This window comes from Hirundo rustica, chromosome 4 (genome assembly GCF_015227805.2).
Source record: "Hirundo rustica isolate bHirRus1 chromosome 4, bHirRus1.pri.v3, whole genome shotgun sequence".
Classification (NCBI taxonomy): domain Eukaryota; kingdom Metazoa; phylum Chordata; class Aves; order Passeriformes; family Hirundinidae; genus Hirundo; species Hirundo rustica.
This window is the reverse complement of record NC_053453.1, coordinates 406,600-429,103: the sequence shown is the minus strand read 5'-3', so window position 1 is coordinate 429,103 and position 22,504 is coordinate 406,600. Positions and strand designations below refer to the sequence as shown.

Genomic DNA, 22,504 nt, shown 5'->3' with positions numbered 1-22,504 from the left:
CCATCTCCCATTGCCCCCGGGGCTCTTTCCCCTGCTCTGGCCGCCTCTGGCCGCAGTTTTTGTCGGGGAGTCCGAGCGCGCCCCGACGCGCGACGGGGGGCTCGGCGCGGGCGGGCAGGGGGCTGCGCAGCCCCCGGCCCACCAGCCCCGCTCCCGCAGCTGTTCCCGGCCGTGCTGCGCGCCATGAAGGGCCGGGCGGCGCGGCACTGCCTGACGCAGGAGCTGCACCTGCACGTGCAGCAGAACCGCGCCGTGCTGGACCACCAGCAGTTCGACTTCGTCATCCGCATGATGAACTGCTGCCTGCAGGTGAGGGGCAGGGCGGCGGGGGGCTCCTCCTGCCCCGCGGGGCCCGGGGCGTCCCCCCGCTCAGCGCCGCTCCCTCCGCAGGACTGCACGGCCACGGACGAGCACGGCGTGGCCGCCGCGCTGCTGCCGCTGGTCACCGCCTTCTGCCGGGTGAGCGTCGCCCCGGGCACCCCCGAGCCGGCGGCTGCTGCCCGCGCCTCCCGGCGGGACGGGGGTTGCTGTGAAATGCCGGCTTGATCCCACGGCGGGGCCGGGCTGGGGTCGGGCTCCGGGCTGCTGTGAAATGCCAGCTTGAGCCCGCGGCGGGGCCGGGCTGGGGTCGGTCTCCGGGCTCCGGGTGGGCTCCGGGCGAGGGAATTTGCGGGGAACGCTGGAGGAGCTGCGGTGCGGCGTCCCTCCTGCCCCGCCCGGGGCTTTCCCGGTGGCCGGCTGGAGGAGCGGGGAGAGCCGAGCGGAGGGCTCGGCACAAAGGCTGGGCTTGGACGGACCTTTGCCACCTCCTTCCGCAGAAACTGAGCCCTGGCATCACCCAGTTTGCCTACAGCTGCGTGCAGGAGCACGTGGTGTGGACCAACATCCAGTTCTGGGAGGCCATGTTCTACTGCGACGTGCAGAACCACATCCGGGCGCTCTACCTGGACAGCGCCGAGGAGAACCACACGGAGCAGGTGGGGGGGAGAGCTCTTCCCAAAGGGCTGGGCTCACGGTGGAGTCACAGAATCATGGGAGGGTTTGGGTGGGAAGGGAGCCCAGAGCCCCCCAGTGCCACCCGTGCCATGGCAGGGACACCTCCCACTGTCCCCACCCCAGCCCCAGTGTCCAGCCTGGCCTGGGGCACTGCCAGGGATCCAGGGAATGATCCACAGCTGCTCTGGCAATCCCGTTCCAGCCGCCTGTTCTGGGCAGCCTGCTCAGGTGAGGATGAGGGGCTGCAGTTCACAGAATCACACAGAATCACAGAATCAATCACAGAATCAATCAATCACACAATCACAGAATCAATCACAGAATCAATCACACAATCACAGAATCACACAGAATCAATCACAGAATCACACAGAATCACAGAATCAATCACAGAATCAATCACAGAATCACACAGAATCACACAGAATCACAGAATCAATCACAGAATCAATCACAGAATCAATCACACAATCACAGAATCACAGAATCAATCACAGAATCACAGAATGTTTGGGTTGGAAGAGACCTCCAAGATCATCATGTCCAGCCCAGCCCCAACACCTCAGCTAGATCATAGCATCGAGTGCCACGTCCAGTCCTTTTTCAAACACGTCCAGGGATGGTGACTCCACCGCGTCCCCAGGCAGACTGTTCCATTTCTGGGAGACCCCTGCGGGCCTGTCCGCGCAGACAAACCCCCATGGCCTTCCCCCTGCTCCAGGAGAGCGCGGAGGAGCCGCAGGAGGCCAAGTCGGCGCTGGAGATCGCCTCGGAGCAGCTGCGGCTGTGGCCCACCATGAGCCGGGAGAAGCAGCAGGAGCTGATCCAGAAGGAGGAGAGCACGGTGTTCAGCCAGGCCATCCACTACGCCAACAGGATGAGCTACCTGCTGCTGCCCCTGGACACCAGCAAGAACCGCCTGCTCCGCAGCTCGGGCCTGGGCGACGTGGAGAGCGTCAGCAACAGCTTCGTCACCAACAGGTGCCGGGGCTGGGGACACGGCGGGGACCGCGCCTGGCACGGGGCTCAGGGGGCTCGGGGGCTCGGGGGGCGCTGGGTGCTGTCAGGGAAAGGTTTCCCTGCTCACCGAGAGGGCCTGGAGCTGGTGCTCCCTAAGGGTTCTTCCTGTGCTGGGGTTGCAGGGTTGTGGCAGGAGTGGGGCGGGTTATGGTGCCCAGGGGGGGTTCTGGGAGTGGGAACGGTCTTGGACTCGTGTCAGGAGTGGGAGCTCTCCTGTGTCCCTGTGAGGAGTGGGAGCTCTCCTGTGTTCCTGTGAGGAGTGGGAGCTCTCCTGTGTCCCTGTGAGGAGTGGGAGCTCTCCTGTGTTCCTGTGAGGAGTTGGAGCTCCCATGGGTCCATGCTGGGAGTGTCCCCTGGCCATGGCTGTCCTGGATGTCCCTTTGTCCCCTGTCCCAGCTGTCCTGGCTGTCCCCTTGTCCCCTGTCCTGGCTGTCCCCTTGTCCCCTTGTCCCCTGTCCTGGATGTCCCCTTGTCCCCTGTCCTGGATGTCCCTTTGTCCCCTGTCCCAGCTGTCCTGGCTGTCCCCTTGTCCCCTGTCCTGGCTGTCCCCTTGTCCGCTGTCCTGGCTGTCCCTTTGTCCCCTTGTCCCCTGTCCTGGCTGTCCCCTTGTCCCCTTGTCCCCTGTCCCGGCTGTCCCCTTGTCCCCTGGTCCCGTGTCCCGGCTGTCCCCTTGTCCCCTGGTCCCCTGTCCTGGCTGTCCCCTTGTCCCCTTGTCCCCTGGTCCCGTGTCCCGGCTGACCTTCGCCCATTCCCCTCGGGAAGCATCGCGGGCAGCGTGGCCGAGAGCTACGACACCGAGAGCGGCTTCGAGGACGCCGAGAGCTCGGACGTGGCCAACTCGGTGGTGAGGTTCATCAACCGCTTCGTGGACAAGGTGTGCACCGAGAGCGGCGTCACCAACGAGCACCTCAAGGGGCTGCACGTCATGATCCCGGGTGAGGGCACGGGCCGGGAACTGCGGGAGAGGGCAGGGGGGATTCGGGAGGGGCAGGGTGGGGTTTGGGAGGGGCAGGGTGGGGTTTGGGAAAGGCAGGGTGGGGTTTGGGAAAGGCAGGGTGGGGTTTGGGAAAGGCAAGGGGGATTCGGGAGGGGCAGGGTGGGGTTTGGGCAGGGGCAGGGTGGGGTTTGGGAAAGGCAGGGTGGGGTTTGGGAAGGGCAGGGTGGGGTTTGGGAAAGGCAGGGTGGGGTTTGGGAAGGGCAGGTAGGATTTGGGAAGGGCAGGTAGGATTTGGGCAGAGCAGGATGGGATTTGAGCAGGGACAGGGTGGGATTCAGGCAGGGCAGGTGGGATTTGGGCAGAGCAGGATGGGATTCAGGCAAGGACTGGATGGGTTTCAGGCAGAGCAGGATGGGATTCGGGCAGGGCAGGAGGGATTTGGGTAGAACAGGCTGGGATTCAGGCAGTACAGGATGGGATTCAGGCAGAGCAGGATGGGATTCAGGCAGGGCAGGTGGGATTCGGGCAGTACAGGATGGGATTCAGGCACAACAGGCTGGGATTCAGGCAGGGCAGGTGGGATTTGGGCAGTACAGGATGGAATTCGGGCAGGGACTGGATGGGATTCAGGCAGGGCAGCACTCACCCCCCGTCCCACAGACATCGTGCAGATGCACATCGAGACGCTGGACGCCGTGCACAGGGAGAGCAAGCGGCTCCCTCCCATCCAGAAGGTAGGGAACGCCCTGCTGGGCTGGGAGCGGAGCCTGGGGGCCGGGAGCCCCTTCCCAGGGGCCTGAGCCCCCCGTTTGTTCCCCCAGCCCAAGCTGCTGCGGCCCAACCTGCTGCCGGGGGAGGAGTGCGTGATGGAGGGGCTCCGCGTGTACCTGATGCCCGACGGGCGCGAGGAGGCGGCCGGGGGCAGCGTCGGGGGCCCCCCGCTGCTCCCCGCTGAGGGAGCCGTGTTCCTCACCACCTACAGGATCATCTTCAAGGGAACCCCCACCGACCCCCTGGGTGAGGGGCTGCGGCCTCGGGGTCCCCGGGGAGCAGAGGGGAGAGCTGGGGATCCCCGGGGAGCAGAGGGGAGAGCTGGGGATCCCTGGGGAGCAGAGGGGAGAGCTGGGGATCGCTGGGGAGCAGAGGTGTTTGGGATCCTTGAGGAGCAGGGGATGGTCAGTGATCCCTGGGGAGCAGAGGGGAGAGCTGGGGATCCCTGGGGAGCAGAGGGGAGAGCTCAGGATCCCTGGGGAGCAGAGGGGAGAGCTGGGGATCGCTGGGGAGCAGAGGGGAGAGCTGGGGATCCCTGGGGAGCAGAGAGGAGAGCTGGGGATCCCTGGGGAGCAGAGGGGAGAGCTCAGGATCCCCAGGGAGCAGAGGGGAGAGCTGGGGATCGCTGGGGAGCAGAGGGGAGAGCTGGGGATCCCTGGGGAGCAGAGGGGAGAGCTGGGGATCGCTGGGGAGCAGAGGGGAGAGCTGGGGATCCCTGGGGAGCAGAGGGGAGAGCTGAGGATCGCTGGGGAGCAGAGGTGTTTGGGATCCTTGAGGAGCAGGGGATGGTCAGTGATCCCTGGGGAGCAGAGAGGAGAGCTGGGGATCCCTGGGGAGCAGAGGGGAGAGCTGGGGATCGCTGGGGAGCAGAGGGGAGAGCTGGGGATCGCTGGGGAGCAGAGGGGAGAGCTCAGGATCCCCAGGGAGCAGAGGGGAGAGCTGGGGATCGCTGGGGAGCAGAGGGGAGAGCTGGGGATCGCTGGGGAGCAGAGGGGAGAGCTGGGGATCGCTGGGGAGCAGAGGGGAGAGCTGGGGATCCCTGGGGAGCAGAGGGGAGAGCTGAGGATCGCTGGGGAGCAGAGGGGTGGTTGGGGATCCTTGAGGAGCAGGAGGAGGAGCTGGTCAGGGATCCCTGGAGAGGAGAGTTGGTGATCTCTTGGGATCAGGGGCTGGTCAGTGACCCCTGGGCAGCAGGGGCTGGTCAGTGATCAGGGTTGGTGACCCCCAGGGCAGCAGGGGCTGGTCAGTGACCTCAGGGATCAGGGGCTGGTCAGTGATCAGGGTTGGTGACCCCTGGGGATCAGGGGCTGGTCAGTGACCTCAGGGATCAGGGGCTGGTCAGTGATCCGGGTCGGTGACCCCTGGGGATCAGGGGCTGGTCAGTGATCTGGGTTGGTGACCCCTGGGGATCAGGGGCTGGTCAGTGATCCGGGTCGGTGACCCCTGGGGATCAGGGGCTGGTAAGTGATCTGGGTTGGTGACCCCTGGGGATCAGGGGCTGGTCAGTGACCCCTGGGGATCAGGGGCTGGTCAGTGACCTCAGGGATCAGGGGCTGGTCAGTGATCTGGGTTGGTGACCCCCAGGGCAGCAGGGGCTGGTCAGTGATCCGGGTTGGTGACCCCTGGGGATCAGGGGCTGGTCAGTGACCTCAGGGATCAGGGGCTGGTCAGTGATCAGGGTTGGTGACCCCTGGGGATCAGGGGCTGGTCAGCGATCCGGGTTGGTGACCCCTGGGGATCCCAGGTTGTTTCTGGCCGCTCTGTGCCCTGGCCCCGTGTCCACGGTGGGACAGACACCGAGGGTGGCCGGGGGTGTCCCGGCCGTGCCCGGGGCCGAGGCCGGGCTGGAGCTGACCCGTTCCTGTCCCGTGTCCAGTCGGGGAGCAGGTGGTCATCCGGTCCTTCCCCATCGCCTCGCTGACCAAAGAGAAGAAGATCAGTATCCAGGCGCAGGCGGATCAGTTCATCCAGGAGGGATTGCAGCTGCGCTCCTGCACCTTCCAGGTGGGATAGGGACCCCGGGGAGCGGGAGGGGAGCAGAGGGACGGAGGAGAGGGACTGGGAGCTCAGGGAGAGGCAGGGCAGCCCCTCAGCCCGTGGCGCTCCTGGGTGGCTCCAAGCCGTGCCCTGACCCACGGGAAGGGCTGTCCCTCGGGCTGACCCCCCGTGCCCCCTGCCCGTGTCCCCCTGTTACTGAGACACACAAAGCAGTCACACGGAGAGAGATTTTCTAGCGCAGAGCTTCCTCCGATCCGGCTCAAGGCTGAGTTCAGGCGGAGAGCGCCTCTTTGTTTATTTCTTACTTTTTATACATTTGTGGGTCTGGCCAAAGATCGGCTTTTTGGGGTTTCCACCCCTCAGCCTCAGTGGACAGACCAGTTGTCAGTTACAATTGTTTTCAGGTTAGAAATATGCAAACAAAGGACAGAGAACGAAAAACAAAGGATTTGTTTATGTTACATAGAACTGCTTTTAATGTTGTACAGTAACTAAAAAGATCTGACTCCATTTTATGAAAATTCAAAAGGCTATAAAAAACCTCAGAAAAACCAGGGCAACATCCCCCCGCAGGTGCTGAAGATCGCCTTTGACGAGGAGGTGGCCTCGGACAGCGCCGAGATCTTCCGCAAGCACCTGCACAAGCTGCGCTACCCGCAGCACGTGCGCGGCACCTTCGCCTTCACCGTGGGCCAGTCCCCCAAGCAGGCCATGCAGCCCAAGGCCAAGGAGAAGAACCCCTCGCTCAGGTAGGCGCCTGCGCCGGGAGGGGCGGTCACACCTGGCCGCCGTGCCCCTCGCGCCCCGCTGTCCCTGCTGCCCTGGGGGCGCTCGGGGTGGGACACGGAGCCGAGCCCCCCTCGCTCAGCCCCGTCCCGGTGCGGGGTTTGCGTTGCTGGAGGGCAGAGAGCCCTCGGGGCTGGAGGAGCCCTGTGGGACAGTGACTCCAGCCGTTCCCAAAAACACTCCTGTCCCCGAGTGCCACGTGCGCACGGCCTGAAATCCCTGCAGGGATGGGCACCCCGCCCCTGTGCCAGGGCTGCACAGCCCTTTCCAGGAGGGAATTCCCCAAAATCCGCCCTCAGCCTCCCTGGGGCCGTTCCCTCTGCTCCTGTCCCTGTTCCTGGGAGCACAGCCCGACCCCCCCGGCTGTCCCCTCCTGTCAGGGAGCTGTGCAGACCAAAGAGCTGCGGGTGTCCCCTGTCCTGCCGTGTCCCCAGCCCCACACGTGGCAGTGGCAGTTGTGGCAGTGGCATCCCCTGCCTGAGGAGGTGTCCCACAGGAGGGCTTCCCGTGGCCTGGGTGGCGCAGGGACACGGTGCTGCGGTGCTGGGTGACCTGGGGACACAGTGCTGGGTGGCTCAGGGCCATTGTCCTGCAGTGCTGGGTGACTCGGGGACATTGTCCTGCAGCATTGGGTGACCTAAGGACACAATCCTGCAGTGCTGGGTGACCTGGGGACACAGTGCCCCAGCTCTGGGTGGCTCAGGGCCATTGTCCTGCAGTGCTGGGTGACTTGGGGACATTGTCCTGCAGCACTAGGTGACCTGAGGACACAATCCTGCAGTGCTGGGTGACCTGGGGACACAGTGCTGCAGTGCTGGGTGGCTTGGGGACATTGTCCTGCAGCATTGGGTGACTTGGGGACACAGTCCTTCAGTGGAATAACCGGGTAGCAGTGTCCTGCAGTGCTGGGTGGCTTGGTGACATTGTCCTGCAGTGCTGGGTGACTTGGGGACATCATTCTGCAGCGCTGGCTGCAGCCTTGAGCCCAGACTTGGCTGGCAGTGGCCCTGCCATGGATCCCTTGGTCCCTGGGGTGGATCCCCTGGTCCCTGCCATGGATCCCCATGTCCCTGGGGTGGATCCCCTGGTCCCTGCCATGGATCCCCATGTCCCTGGGGTGGATCCCCTGGTCCCTGACATGGATCCCCTTATCCCTGTATGGATCCCCATGTCCCTGGGGTGGATCCCCTGGTCCCTGCCATGGATCCCCCTGTCCCTGGGGTGGATCCCCTGGTCCCTGCCATGGATCCCCATGTCCCTGGGGTGGATCCCCATGTCCCTGTGCTGGATCCCCATGTCCCTGCCATGGATCCCCTTATCCCTGGATGTATCCCCTGGTCCCTGCCATGGATCCCCATGTCCCTGGGGTGGATCCCCTGGTCCCTGACATGGATCCCCTTATCCCTGTATGGATCCCCATGTCCCTGTGCTGGATCCCCTGGTCCCTGCCATGGATCCCCATGTCCCTGGGGTAGATCCCCATGTCCCTGGTCCCTGTTGCTCCCCAACACCCCAAATCCCTTGGGAATGGCAGCCGCCGGGGCTCCCGCAGGGCCGAGGGCGGGCGGGTGACGCACGGTGCCGGCGCCCGCCCGGGCTGAGGGCCGCTCCCGGCCCTGCCTGCCTGGGTGCCAGCGCCGTGCCCGCGTCCCCAGGACGCTGTCCAAGAACCTGGTGAAGAACGCCAAGAGGACGATCGGCCGGCAGTACGTCACCCGCAAGAAGTACACGCCCCCGGCCTGGGAGCAGCGGGGCAGCCAGCACTTCCCCGAGGACAACGAGGACGAGATCTCAGGTTGGGGACGCCCCGGGGGACGTCCCTGCGGTGGGAGCAGGGTGGGAGCAGCTCCCGGTTGCCCAGCCCTTGGCACAGCCCCCGGCACGGAGGGAGGTCTGGGCTGGCTGCGGCGGTGGGGACGGGTGGCGGCGGCGGTGAGGTCGCCCCGTGCCAGCCCCGCCGCGTCCCCGCAGTGTCCGAGGAGCTGGACAGGAGCACGCTGACGCCCAGCAGCACCATGAGGCCGTCGGAGAAGATGACCATGACGCACGTGGTGGAGCGCGCCTGCTGCCGGGACTACCAGCGCCTGGGGCTGGGCACGCTGAGCAGCAGCCTGACGCGCTCCAAGAACGAGCCCTTCCGCATCTCCACCGTCAACCGCATGTACGCCATCTGCCGCAGGTGAGCCCGCGCGTCCCGACGCGTCCCAGTGCATCCCGGCGCGTCCCGGCGCATCCCGGCGCGTCCCGGCGTGTCCCGGTGCATCCCGGCGCGTCCCGGCGCGTCCCGGTGTGTCCCGGCGTGTCCCGGCACGTCCCGGCGTGTCCCGGCGTGTCCCGGTGCATCCCGGCGTGTCCCAGCGCGTCCCGGCGCGTCCCGGCGCGTCCCGGCGCGTCCCGGCGCGTCCCGGTGCATCCCGGTGCATCCCGGCGCGTCCCGGCGTGTCCCGGCGCGTCCTGGTGCGTCCCGGCGTGTCCCGGTGCATCCAGGCACGTCCCGGTGCATCCAGGCACGTCCCGGTGCATCCAGGCACGTCCCGGCGTGTCCCGGTGCGTCCCGGTGCGTCCCGGTGCGTCCCGGCGCGTCCCGGTGCATCCCGGTGCGTCCCGGCGCGTCCCGGTGCATCCCGGCGCGTCCCGGCGTGTCCCGGTGCATCCCGGTGCATCCCGGCGCGTCCCGGCGCGTCCCGGTGTGTCCCGGCGTGTCCCGGTGCATCCCGGCGCGTCCCGGCGCGTCCCGGCGTGTCCCGGTGTGTCCCGGTGCATCCCGGTGCATCCCGGTGCATCCCGGCGCGTCCCGGCGCGTCCCGGCGTGTCCCGGCGTGTCCCGGTATGTCCCGGCGCGTCCCGGTGCGTCCCGGTGCGTCCCGGTGCATCCTGGCGCGTCCCGGCACGTCCCGGCGTGTCCCGGCGCGTCCCGGCGCGTCCCGGTGCATCCCGGCGTGTCCCGGTGCATCCCGGCGCGTCCCGGCGCGTCCCGGTGCGTCCCGGCGCGTCCCGGTGCGTCCCGGCGCGTCCCGGTGCATCCAGGCGCGTCCCGGCGCGTCCCGGAGCCACCGGGATCGATAGAACCCTCCCGCAAAGTCCAGCGTCGTTTCGTCCTTGGCCATCCAAATCCCAGCCCGCAGCGCCCCACAGCTTTCTCTCTGGGTTGGACTCGATGGTCTTGGGGGTTTCTTCCAACCTCAGAGCTTCTGTGATTCGCTTTTTGATGCGTTTTCAGCCGATGTTCGTTGGTTCTGAGTCGCCCGGTCCTCGTCGTTAGTCGCTGTTCTGCCCTCTGTTGAGTGTTGATTTCTCGCTTCTCGTGGTTAGCCTGGATTTTCCGGTGGTTTTGTCGCGTTTTCCCCACGCGGGGAGTTTCCAGCGCTGAGGCTGAAATGTCTTTGTGTGTTCCCTTTGTCTTCGTTTACTCCAATGTCTCCTTGGAGGACTGTGGCTCCTGGTCACTCCACTGTGTCCTTGGATGACCACGAGTCCTGGTCATTCTAATGTGTCCTTGGATGACCACGAGTCCTGGTCACTCCACTGTGTCCTTGGATGACCACGAGTCCTGGTCACTCCATTGTGTCCTTGGATGACCACAAGTCCTGGTCACTCCACTGTGTCCTTGGATGACCATGAGTCCTGGTCATTCTAATGTGTCCTTGGATGACCACGAGTCCTGGTCACTGCACCGTGTCCTCGAGTGACCATAAACTCCAGCTCCCAGCTGTCCATCCGTTAACTCCCTGGGCCTTTGTCCAGTGCACCTTGTCAGGGTCGCTTGTCCCCAGCTCTTAGCTCTGATTTAATGACCCGAGGAGCAATCAGTTGGGTGTATAGCGCAGGTTAATTAGCACCGGCTCCGAGCGGGCGCCGCTCAGGATTAATTAATTAACGCGCTAACGAATCCACCCCCGGCGTTCTGCGTCCGCAGCTACCCCGGGCTGCTGATCGTGCCGCAGAGCATCCAGGACAACACGATCCAGCGCATCTCGCGCTGCTACCGGCAGAGCCGCTTCCCGGTGGTGTGCTGGCGGAACTCCCGCACCAAGGCCGTGCTGCTGCGCTCCGGGGGCCTCCACGGCAAGGGCGTCGTCGGCCTCTTCAAGTCCCAGAACGCCCCGACCCCAGGTGAGCGTCCTGCCCCGCCTGGAACGCGGGGCTGGGGCTGCGGGAGCGGCCCTGGCACCGGGGGGTGACACTCGGGGATCGGCCCTGGCACCGGGGGGTGACACTCGGGGTCCCCCTGCATCCGGGCTGGGACACACGGGTATTCCTTGGATCCCAACAGTGATGCTCGGAGATCCCCTGGATCCGGGCTGGGACACTTGGGGTCCCCTGGATCCGGGCTGGGACACTCAGGGGTCCCTTGGATCCCAACAGTGACACTTGGGGTCCCCTGGATCCGGGCTGGGACACTCGGGGATTCCCAACAGTGACACTGAGGTGTCCCCTGGCTCTGGGAGGTGACACTCAGGGCTCTCCCAGCTCTGGGAGGTGACACTCAGGTGTCCCCTGGCTCTGGGAGGTGACACTCAGGTGTCCCCTGTCTCTGGGAGATGACACTCAGGTGTCCCCTGGCTCTGGGAGGTGACACTCAGGAGTCTCCTAGTTCTGGGAGGTGACACTCAGGTGTCTCCCGGCTCTGGGAGGTGACACTCAGGTGTCTCCCAGCTCTGGGAGGTGACACTCAGGTGTCCCCTGGCTCTGGGAGGTGACACTCAAGTGTCTCCCAGCTCTGGGAGGTGACACTCAGGTGTCCCCTGGCTCTGGGAGGTGACACTCAGGTGTCTCCCAGCTCTGGGAGGTGACACTCAGGAGTCTCCCAGCTCTGGGAGGTGACACTCAGGTGTCCCCTGGCTCTGGGAGGGGACAATCAGGAGTCTCCTAGTTCTGGGAGGTGACACTCAGGTGTCTCCCAGCTCTGGGAGGTGACACTCAGGTGTCCCCTGGCTCTGGGAGGTGACACTCAGGTGTCTCCCAGCTCCGGGAGGTGACACTCAGGGCTCTCCTAGTTCTGGGAGGTGACACTCAGGAGTCTCCCAGCTCTGGGAGGTGACACTCAGGTGTCTCCCAGCTCTGGGAGGTGACACTCAGGTGTCTCCCAGCTCTGGGAGGTGACACTCAGAGCTCTCTCTGCCTTGTTGCAGCGATACCTGGGGCTCTCCCAGCTCCGGGAGGTGACAGCTCTGGGTGGTTGCCCTCAGAGCTCTCCTGGTTCCGGGTGGTGACATTTGGGCTGTCCCTGCAGGCCCCTCGCAGGCCGACTCCACGAGCCTGGAGCAGGAGAAGTACCTGCAGGCTGTCATCAACTCCATGCCCCACTACTCGGACGCCGGCGGGCGCAACACCCTCAGCGGCTTCACCTCGGCTCACATGAGCAGTGCAGGTGAGGGGGCACGGGAGGGGGCACGGGAGGGGGCACGGGTGGGCTCCTGCCAGCCCCGGCTCCTGCTGTGCATCCCGAGGGAGCTTCTCTCGGATTCCCGCATCCCGGGAGGCAGCGCGGCCTCTCCAGAGCTCCCAGCTCCAGCTGCAGCGGCTGGGGATGGGTCTGGGGAGATGTGGTGTCCCTGGAGCTGGGAGTGCTGGGGGTTTTGGGAATCCCAGTGTCCCTGGGGCTCTGGGGGTTTTGGGAATCCCAGTGTCCCTGGGGCTCTGGGGGTTTTGGGAATCCCAGTGTCCCTGGAGCTGGGAGCCCTGGGGGTTTTGGGAATCCCAGTGTCCCTGGGGCTCTGGGGGTTTTGGGAATTCCAGTGTCCCTGGAGCCCTGGGGGTTTTGGGAATCCCAGTGTCCCTGGAGCTCTGGGGGTTTTGAGAATCCCAGTGTCCCTGGAGCTGGGAGTGCTGGGGGTTTTGGGAATCCCAGTGTCCCTGGAGCTCTGGGAACACTGGGGGTTTTGGGAATCCCAGTGTCCCTGGAGCTGGGAGCCCTGGGGGTTTTGGGAATCCCAGTGTCCCTGGAGCTCTGGGAGCACTGGGGGTTTTGGGAATCCCAGTGTCCCTGGGGCTCTGGGGGTTTTGGGAATCCCAGTGTCCCTGGAGCCCTGGGGGTTTTGGGAATCCCAGTGTCCCTGGAGCTCTGGGAGCACTGGGGGTTTTGGGAATCCCAGTGTCCCTGGGGCTCTGGGGGTTTTGGGAATCCCAGTGTCCCTGGAGCCCTGGGGGTTTTGGGAATCCCAGTGTCCCTGGGGCTCTGGGGGTTTTGGGAATCCCAGTGTCCCTGGAGCTCTGGGGGTTTTGAGAATCCCAGTGTCCCTGGAGCTCTGGGGGTTTTGGGAATCTCATTGTCCCTGGTGCTCTGGGAGTCCCTGGGGGTTTTGGGAATCCCAGTTTTCCTGGAGCTGGGAGCCCTGGAGCTTTTCGGAGTCCCAGTGTCCCTGGAGCTCTGGGAACACTGGGGGTTTTGCAAGTCCCAGTGTCCCTGGAGCACTGGGATCCCTGGGGGTTTTGGGAATCCCAGTGTCCCTGGAGCACTGGGGGTTTTGGAAATCCCAGTATCCCAGGAGCACTGGGAGCCAAAGCCTGTGCTGGGATCTGGGCACTTTCCGGTGGGGACAGACCCTTCCCACCAGGACCTCAGCACTGCCTGTCCCTGTCCCCCGTGCGTGGTGCTGGGGTCAGTCTGGGGAGCCCCGGTAAGTCTGTGCCCAGCTGTCCCTTCCTGCAGGGCAGAGCTCCATCCTGCCCTGCCACACTCTGGTGCCCTCCGTGCTGTCCCGGTGCCATCTTCCCTGTCCCAGTGCCATCTGTCCTGTCCCGGTGCCATCTGTCCTGTCCCGGTGCCATCTGTCCTGTCCCAGTGCCATCCACGCTGTCCCATCATCCCACCCATCATCGCTGTGGACATGCCAGGGGCTGTCCCTGATCCTGAGGGGACAGAACTTCCCCACAGCCCCTCCGAGGCCTTTCCCCGCTCTGGGGGGACCGGAGCAGGGGGCTCAGCCTGGCACAGGGCGACCCCACGGTGGGCTGGGGGCCGAGCCCACTCCTCCAGGGCTGTCCCTGGCTCTCCGTGGCTCCGGCTGCGCGGCGCTTCCCGCGCTGGATCCAGTGCTTCCCACGCTGGCTCTGGTGCTTCCCGCGCTGGATCCGGTGCTTCCCACGCTGGCTCCGGCGCTCCCCGCGCTGGATCCGGTGCTCCCCGCACTGGCTCCGCTTCTGCCGCTGCTCCCGGCCCCTGCCCCGCCCCGGGAGCCCCGGGAGCGCCTCGGGAGCTGACCTTCTCTTGGTGCTGCAGATTTCTCCGACAAGAGGCAGCAGCCTAAGCTGGGATCGCTCATGAAGCAGGTGATGGGAGGGAAGGACGAAGGGCCTGGGACTTTGAGCCGCGGAGGTGAGGACGGGCCGGGGGCACTGCCTGGGGGCCTCGCCGAGACCCCCAGCCCCGGGCAGCTCTCGTAGAGTAGATGCTTCTCTGGGGGGGCAGGTGATCCCCTGGGAACAGCAGTGATCCCCTGGGAAGAGCAGATGATGATTCCCTGGGAAGAGCAGTGATCCCCTGGGAATAGCAGGTGATTCCCTGGGAAGAGCAGGTGAGGATCCCCTGGGAAGAGCAGTGATCCCCTGGGAATAGCAGGTGATTCCCTGGGAATAGCAGGTGAGGATTCCCTGGGAATAGCAGGTGAGGATTCCCTGGGAACAGCAGGTGATGATTCCCTGGGAACAGCAGGTGATTCCCTGGGAACAGCAGGTGATTCCCTGGGAACAGCAGGTGATGATTCCCTGGGGACAGCAGTGATCCCTTGGGAAGAGCAGGGGATCCCCTGGGAACAGCAGGTGATTCCCTGGGAACAGCAGTGATCCCCTGGGAACAGCAGGTGAGGATTCCCTGGGAACAGCAGTGATCCCTTGGGCAGAGCAGGTGCTCCCCCGAGCCGCAGGGAGGGAGGGAGGGCTCAGCCTCAGCCCCAGTGCCATCCCATCCCATTCCATCCCATCCCATCCCGTCCCATCCCGTCCCGTCCCGTCCCGTCCCGTCCCGTGTCCCTTGCTGAGGTCACTTTCGTCCTGTGCCCCCAGGGCTGGGTCACAGAGCCAGGGTCATCACCCTGTCCAGCCCCAAGTGCGCGTCGCCCAAGGGCCGTGAGACGCCCCGAGGTACGGACGCGCCCGAGCCGGCGGGGTGTGACTGACACTGGCACTGACACACTGGCACACTGACACACTGACACACTGACACTGACACACTGACACTGGCACTGACACACTGACACTGGCACTGACACACTGACACACTGACACTGGCACTGACACACTGACACGGACCCCCCACTCACCCCCCGCCCCTCACCACTAATGCCCAGTAACCCCAGTAACCCCCCGTGCTGCTCCAGCTGTGCCGCGGGCACGGTAAGTACCGGGCAGCCTCGCCGGGTTTGCTTTGGGCTCCTCGGCCTCTGCGGTGCCGGGGCGGTGGTGGCAGGGCAGGGCTGCAGCTGGTGGCAGCGCCATGGTGCAGGTGGCAGTGCCGTGGCACAGGTGGCAGTGCTGTGGCACAGGTGGCAGTGCTGTGGCGCAGGTGGCAGTGCCATGGTGCAGGTGGCAGCGCCATGGCGCAGGTGGCAGGTCCCGGTGACGCCGGAGCAGGGCCAGTGACAGTGCCGGTGCCAGACACGGAGCCGCCGGGGTCGGAATCCAGCAGGCAGGAATTCCTGCAGCAGCGCCCAGAGGGAGAAGGAGCCAAAGCAAACCCGGTGCCCGGCACCTCCCTGGCATGTGCCCCCCGGGGCCGGGGGCGCGGGGCCGGCGCAGCCCCCGAGCCCCCGGCTGATCCGGCCCCGATCCCGCAGGGAAGTGGGGCAGCATCCGCGCCAGCGGCCGCATGAGCAGCTACGCCCTGAACGTGGAGATCGGGTCCCGGCTGGCGGGGAAGGACCTGCTGGGCACACAGCACAACGGCAGCCCCGCCGAGCCCTCCTTCCTGCGGCAGCACCGCGCCTCGCTCTACATCATCGGGGACAAGTCCCAGCTGAAGGTGACACAGCCGGCACGGCCACTGGGAGCTGGGCAGGGAATGGAGCCCCAGGAGAGGCTGAGGGAGCTGGGGAGGGAATGGAGCCCCAGGAGGGGCTGAGGGAGCTGGGAAGGGAATGGAGCCCCAGGAGGGGCTGAGGGAGCTGGGAAGGGAATGGAGCCCCAGGAGGGGCTGAGGGAGCTGGGAAGGGAATGGAGCCCCAGGAGGGGCTGAGGGAGCTGGGAAGGGAATGGAGCCCCAGGAGGGGCTGAGGGAGCTGGGAAGGGAATGGAGCCCCAGGAGGGGCTGAGGGAGCTGGGAAGGGAATGGAGCCCCAGGAGAGGCTGAGGGAGCTGGGAAGGGGCTGAGCCTGGAGAAAAGGGGGATCAGGAGGAACCTTGTGGCTCTGCACAAGTCCCTGACAGGAGGGGACAGCCGGGGGGGTCGGGCTGTGCTCCCAGGGAACAGGGACAGGAGCAGAGGGAACAGCCTCAGGCTGGGCCAGGGGAGCTCAGGGGGACAGCAGCAGGAATTTCCCCATGGAAAGGGAGCTCAGGCACTGGAACTGCCCAGGGAGGTTTGCAGTGCCCGTCCCTGGAGGGATTTAAAATCCACGTGGATGTGGCACTTGGGGACAGGGTCAGTGGCCTTGGCAGCACTGGGTTTGGTTGGACTCCAGGGTCTCCCAGGGCTTTTCCAACACCAAGAACGGGCTGATCCCGAGGGTGGCGGTGGCTGAGGCCAGCCCAGGCCAGCCCAGGCCGTGCTGTCCCCCCGCAGGGCGTGAAGCCGGACCCGCTGCAGCACTGGGAGGTGGTGCCCATCGAGGTGTTCGACGTGCGCCAGGTCAAGGCCAGCTTCAAGAAGCTGATGAAGGCCTGCGTGCCCGGCTGCCCCTCCAACGACCCCAGCGTGGCCTACCTGCGCTCCCTGGAGGAGTCCGAGTGGCTGTCCCAGGTCAGGCCCTGCCCTGGCCGCCGTGCCCCGTGCAGGGCAGCACCCTGGGGACACCCTGGGGACACCCTGGGGACACCCTGGGGACACCGGGGCTGTGAGGGAGCAGGGTGGGGCAGCGCAGAGCTCAGCTCCGTGGTGCTGGATGGGAATTCCGGGCGGGAGCTGCGCTGTTGGGTGTCCGGAGGGGCTGGCACGGGGCAGCGCCAGGATGAGCCAGGAGCAGCGGCCCAGGGGGGACTGGTCCAGTGTGGAGCCGTGGGAGGGGTCCCACTCCGGAGGGGCTGAGGGTCCCTGTGCCCTGTCCCCTGTCCCCGCTGCTGTGCCCGAGCGCAGCGTGGTGGCCGCGGTGACCTCAGCCCGGGGGACACGGACCCCCGCAGCCAGCCCAGGAGCTGCCCGTGCCCCCCTCACCGCCCGCCCCGCCCTCGGCAGATCCACAAGATCCTGCAGATCTCCGTGCTGGTGGTGGAGCTGCTGGACACGGGCTCCTCCGTGCTGGTCAGCCTGGAGGACGGCTGGGACATCACCACGCAGGTGAGAGCCCGGCGCTGGCCGCGCCGGCCCCGTGGCCGTTCCCCCCAGGGCCCCTCGAGCCCCCTGTCCCCCGCAGGTGGTGTCCCTGGTGCAGCTCCTGTCCGACCCCTACTACCGCACGCTGGAGGGCTTCCGGCTGCTGGTGGAGAAGGAGTGGCTGTCCTTCGGCCACCGCTTCAGCCACCGCGGCGCCCAGACCCTGGCGGGGCAGAGCAGCGGCTTCGCCCCCATCTTCCTCCAGTTCCTGGACTGCGTGCACCAGGTGAGCGCCGGGACCTGCGCCGGGACCCCCGAGTGTCTGGTGGGACCCCCGAGTGTCCGGTGGGACCCCTGAGTGCACCCTGAGCACCCACTGGGACCCCCGAGTGCATCCTGAGGGACCCCTGAGTGCACCCTGAGGGAACCCCGAGTGTCCAGTGGGACCCCTGAGTGCACCCTGAGGGACCCCCGAGTGTCCAGTGGGACCCCTGAGTGCACCCTGAGCACCCACTGGGACCCCCGAGTGCGCCCTGAGGGACCCCCGAGTGCACACTGGGACCCCCGAGTGCCCCTGGGTCCCTGAGTGTCCAGTGGGACCCCTGAGTGCACCCTGAGGGACCCCCAAGTGCCCACTGAGACCCCCAAGTGCCCACTGGGACCCCTGAGTGCACCCTGAGCACCCTGAGGGACCCCCAAGTGCCCACTGGGACCCCCAAGTGCTCCCTGAGCACCCTGGTCCCCACCCAGTGGGACCCCCAGGCGCCCCCGAGGCTGCAGCAGGACCCCCAAGGCCTGGCTGTGCCCCCGGGGCCGTTGGGCCCAGCCCGTGTCCGTGGATCCCGTCCATCCCGGGGCTCTCCCGCCGCTGCTCCCGCAGATCCACCTGCAGTTCCCCATGGAGTTCGAGTTCAGCCAGTACTACCTGAAGTTCCTCAGCTACCACTACATTTCCAACCGCTTCCGGACATTCCTGCTGGACTCGGACTACGAGCGCATCGAGCTGGGTGAGGGCCGTTGCGGGGCCGGGGGCGGCGCCCGCCCGTGCCCCCCGTCACGCCCGCTGTCCCCCGTGTCCCCCAGGGCTCCTGTACGAGGAGAAGGGCGAGAGGAGGGGCCAGCAGGTCTCCAAATCCATCTGGGATTACATCGACCGCCTCAACAAGAAAGCTCCCGTCTTCTTCAACTACCTGTACGCACCCGAGGACGGGGAGGTGAGAGCTGGGGGCACCTGGAGGGGGCCGGGAGCGCCCCGGGATCCTGGGGCTGGGATTTGTCCACTGGGAAGGGACCCCAGAGAGCCACCCGTGCCATGGCAGGGACACCTCCCGCTGTCCCCAGCCCAGCCCCAGTGTCCAGCCTGGCCTGGGGCACTGCCAGGGATCCAGGGGATGAGCCACAGCTGCTCTGGCAATCCCAGCCCAGGCAGCAATTCCTGATTCCCAATCTCCCATCCAGCGCTGCCTCTGGCACTGGGAGCCATTCCCTGTGTCCTGTCCCTCCATTCCCTGTCCCCAGCCCCTCTGCAGCTCTCCTGGAGCCCCTTCGGGCCCTGGAATGTTCTGGAAGCTCTCCCTGGATCCTTCCCCTCTCCATGGGAACACTCCCAGCCATGTGGTCCCGCTGTCCCCCGGGTCTGGCTGGCGATGTCCAGCCCGGCCCCGCCGCCCTTCCTGAGCCGCCCCCGCCGCTCCCGCAGGTGCTGAGGCCCTACAGCAACATCTCCAACCTGAAGGTGTGGGATTATTACACCGAGGAGACGCTGTCCGAGGGCCCCTCCTACGACTGGGAGGTGGCGCAGGGGCCGCCGGAGCAGGAGGAGCCGGAGCGGCAGGACACGGCGGCGCCGCAGAGCAAGCGCCGCATCGTCTGGCCCTGCTACGACAACCGCGGCCGCGTGGAGCCCGACGCCATCTCCAAACTGCTCCAGGTCCCCGGCACCGACCCGGGGTGGCACCCGGCAGGGACAGGGACAGGGGCCATGGGACAGGAGCCATGGGACAGGGACAGGGACAATGGGACAGGGACAGTGGGCATGGGACAGGGACAGGGGCCATGGGACAGGGACAGGGACAATGGGACAGAGACAATGGCCATGGGACAGGGACAGGGACAATGGGACAGTGGCCATGGGACAGGGACAGGGACTCTGGAACAGGGACAGTGGCCATGGGACAGGGGCAGCAGCCCCGGGGGTTTTGTCCCCTCCAGGGCTGATGGTGGAATCCCCCCCACAGGAGTTGCAGAACCTGGAGATGGAGCTGGGGCAGATCCCGGAGCGCTGGAAGGACACGTGGGACAAGGTGAAAGCGTCCCAGCGCACGGAGGGGCGGCAGGAGGGCAGCAGGGTAGGTGACAGAGGGTGACAGGGGCTGTGACAGGGGGTGACAGCGTGTGACAGGGGGTGACAGGGTGTGGATATAGCTGTGGCAGGGGCTGTGACAGGGGGTGACAGCGTGTGACAGAGTGTGACAGGGGGTGACAGGGTGTGGACATAGCTGTGGCAGGGGCTGTGACAGGACTGTGGCTGGCTGGGGCTGGTGCTGTTTCTAGCTGCTGCTGGTTCTGCTGGTTCTGCTGGTGGCTCCGGCGCCGGTTCCGGGTGCTGCTGCTGGTTCTAATGGTGGTTCTGGTGCTGGTTCTGCTGGTGGTTTTGGGTGCTGGTTCTGATGGCGGTTCTGGTTCTGGCTCTGCTGGTGGCTCGGGTGCCGGTTCCGGGTGCTGCTGCTGGTTCTGGTGCCGGTTCTGGTGCTGGTTCTGCTGGCGGCTCCCCGTGCCGCTGCCCACGCGCCGCCCCTCACGCCGCCCGTGTCCCGCAGACCCCCAGCTCGCTGCTGATGTCCTCGGGGCTGTCGCACCAGCGGCGCTCGCTGGGCGTGTACCTGCAGGAGAGCGGGGTGGGCTCCACGCTCAACCTCAGCCTGGACAGCGACACCAGCGGCGCCTCCACCCCGTCCAGCGGCAGAGCGGGCGGCCGCCGCAGCACCTCCACCCTCTACAGCCAGTTCCAGATGTCCGAGAGCGAGAACAGGCAGGCGGGAGCGGGAGATGGGAGTGGGGATGGGGATGGGAATGGGAATGGGAATGGGAATGGGGATGGGAACGGGAACAGGAAATGGGAATGGGAAATGGGAACGAGAATGGGCTGGGAATGGGGAATGGGAATGGGAATGGGAAATGGGGATGGGAAATGGGAAATGGGAACGGGGATGGGAATGGGGATGGGGATGGGAATGGGAATGGGAAATGGGAATGGGGAGTGGGGATGGGGATGGGGAAATGGGAATGGGGATGGGGAAATGGGAATGGGAACGGGAACAGGAATGGGCTGGGAATGGGAATGGGGATGGGGAATGGGGATGGGAACAGGAACAGGAATGGGAATGGGAAATGGGAATGGGAAATGGGAACGAGAACGGGCTGGGAATGGGCTAGGAATGGGGATGGGAATGGGGATGGGAATGGGAACGGGAATGGGCTGGGAATGGGCTAGGAATGGGAATGGGAATGGGAACGGGAAATGGGAATGGGAATGGGAAAGCCGGCAGTGGGAGGGGGATCCCCGACGTGGATCCCTGTGGGTTCCCATCCCTGACCCCGCTGTTCCCGGCCCCTTCCTGCCCTGCAGATCCTACGAGGGGTCTCTGTACAAGAAAGGCGCCTTCATGAAACCCTGGAAGTCTCGGTGGTTTGTGCTGGATAAAACCAAACATCAGGTACCTGCTGGGCCCTGGGGTCTGTCCTGTCCCCCCACCCCATTATCCCATTAACCCATTATCCCACCCCATCCTGTGATGGCGGCATGCAAAGCAATCACACGGAGACAGGAGGTTTTCAGTGCAGAGCTGCTCCTCCAGAGAGAGAGCCCAACCTGTTTATTATCTTATATTTTTATACATTTGTGGGTCTGGTTGTGGATTGGCTTCTGGGGTTAATACTCTTCCAAGCCACTGGCCAGACCAGCTGTCACTTATATTGTTTGCAGGCTAGATGTAAACAAAGGACAGGGAATGAAAACAAAAGGTTTGTTTATGTTCCCATGAGTGAGGAAAGCAAAAACTGCTCCTAATATTGCGCAGAAACCAAAGAAACTGACTCCATCTTAGGAACAAGTAGAAGGCTTTTAAAAAACTCAAAAAAACCAGGGTGACACCATCCCATTATCCCATTATCCCACCCCTGAGCGCGCCTCTCCCGCAGCTGCGGTACTACGACAGCCGGATGGACACGGAGTGCAAGGGGGTCATCGACCTGGCCGATGTGGAGTCCATCACCCCGGGGACCCCCACCATGGGGGCCCCCAAGACGGTGGACGAGAAAGCTTTCTTCGACGTGAGTGTCCCCGCGGGGCCGGCGCCGCGCAGCTCCGGAGCGCTGCCCGGGCCGCCGCCCTCAGCCGCTCCTCTCTCCGCCCGCAGCTGAAGACGACGAAACGAGTTTACAATTTCTGCGCCCAGGACGTGCAGCTGGCCCAGCAGTGGATCGACCGCATCCAGAGCTGCCTGTCGGACGCGTGAGCCCGGCTCAGCGGAGCCGCAATTCCAGGCACGGCTGCCGGGCCCGCAGCGGGAGCAGAGGCAGCGCCGGGCTCCGGGCCGAGCCCGGGACTGAGGGAGAGGAGGAGCGGCGCTTCCTCCCGGCCGCCGGGCGCGTCCCGGCCCGCGGCGGCGCAGGGAGGGATTCCTCGCCTTGAAGCGGGCGGGGGTCGCGTTCCGCCCCCGGCCCCGTCTGAGCCGTGTCGTGACCCCGTGTCCTCCGTGTGCCCCGGCCCCGCTCCGGCTCCCTGGGCGGGGGGTCCTGCCCCACGCCCCCACCCCGCGCTGCTGCGAGAGGCAGAGCTGCCCCCTCGTCCTGCCCCTCGTCCTGCCCCCCTCGCATGTCTGACCGAGCCCCCCGGAACCTGCCCTGCCCCTCCCGGCCCGGGAGCGAGCCCTGGGCTCAGAGCCGGGACCTGCGGCTCAGGGGACGGCAGAGGGGACAGGGGATGGCAGAGGGGACAGGGGATGGCAGAGGGGACAGGGGATGGCAGAGGGGACAGGGGACGGCAGAGGGGACAGAGCCCTGGCGCTCAGGGGATGGCAGAGGGGACAGCGCAGAGCACCGGGACCATCCCGTGTCGCGTCCCAGCCTGGAGCGGCTGGGCAGGAACGGGAGTGCTGGGGATGCCGCGGTGCCGCGGGCGCTGGCTCCGTGTCCTCGGGGGACGTGGCCGAGGCCGCTCTGCTCCCGGCGGGCAGGAGGCTCCTCGGGTGGGGCCCGGGGGTCCCTGTCCTGGCTGGGACAGTCTCTACCTCCAGGCTGGCTGTCCCGGGGGCCGCACTCCCTGCGGGAGGGGCCGCACGCTGCAGCCCCCGGGTGCCCCTCTGTCCCCTCCCGGGGGTGGGGACCAGACCGGCCCCGGGATGAGGGTCCCCTCCGGCTGCAGCCACGCGGGGCTGGGACGGGGCTGGGACAGCGGCCCTGCAGGTGCCACCCGGTGTCTGCAGCGTCTCCTTTGCACAGGTCACTCCCCCCGGGTGCCCCCTTTGTGCTCTGCCTGTGCCCAGCCCGGGGGGCCCCGGGGAGCAGCTCCTGTCCCTGTCCCTGTCCCT

The 22,504-nt window shown here is 66.0% G+C and overlaps 1 protein-coding gene across 6 annotated transcripts in view; it reads left to right on the top strand.

Moving 5' to 3' along the window:
• SBF1 (SET binding factor 1) overlaps positions 1–21,904 on the top strand; it is a 77,558-nt gene extending 55,654 nt beyond the window's left edge. Inside the window, exons 17-43 of one of the 6 annotated variants that reach the window (XM_040061495.2) lie at positions 160–309; positions 391–459; positions 819–977; positions 1,718–1,977; positions 2,779–2,951; positions 3,614–3,687; positions 3,775–3,970; positions 5,601–5,728; positions 6,296–6,471; positions 8,164–8,303; positions 8,480–8,687; positions 10,425–10,621; positions 11,742–11,879; positions 13,731–13,826; positions 14,513–14,590; positions 15,283–15,467; positions 16,227–16,403; positions 16,836–16,937; positions 17,014–17,199; positions 17,794–17,920; positions 17,997–18,127; positions 18,613–18,843; positions 19,151–19,261; positions 19,733–19,944; positions 20,542–20,629; positions 21,114–21,245; positions 21,332–21,904. In XM_040061495.2, coding sequence (XP_039917429.1) covers positions 160–309; positions 391–459; positions 819–977; positions 1,718–1,977; positions 2,779–2,951; positions 3,614–3,687; positions 3,775–3,970; positions 5,601–5,728; positions 6,296–6,471; positions 8,164–8,303; positions 8,480–8,687; positions 10,425–10,621; positions 11,742–11,879; positions 13,731–13,826; positions 14,513–14,590; positions 15,283–15,467; positions 16,227–16,403; positions 16,836–16,937; positions 17,014–17,199; positions 17,794–17,920; positions 17,997–18,127; positions 18,613–18,843; positions 19,151–19,261; positions 19,733–19,944; positions 20,542–20,629; positions 21,114–21,245; positions 21,332–21,430 — 4,023 coding nt within the window. In that variant the 3' untranslated portion in view covers positions 21,431–21,904. The remainder of the gene's footprint in view (positions 1–159; positions 310–390; positions 460–818; positions 978–1,717; positions 1,978–2,778; positions 2,952–3,613; positions 3,688–3,774; positions 3,971–5,600; positions 5,729–6,295; positions 6,472–8,163; positions 8,304–8,479; positions 8,688–10,424; positions 10,622–11,741; positions 11,880–13,730; positions 13,827–14,512; positions 14,591–15,282; positions 15,468–16,226; positions 16,404–16,835; positions 16,938–17,013; positions 17,200–17,793; positions 17,921–17,996; positions 18,128–18,612; positions 18,844–19,150; positions 19,262–19,732; positions 19,945–20,541; positions 20,630–21,113; positions 21,246–21,331) is intronic. The other 5 variants (XM_040061498.2, XM_058420398.1, XM_058420399.1 and 2 more) reach the window with 5 other exon arrangements.
• The last annotated feature ends 600 nt before the right edge of the window (positions 21,905–22,504 follow it).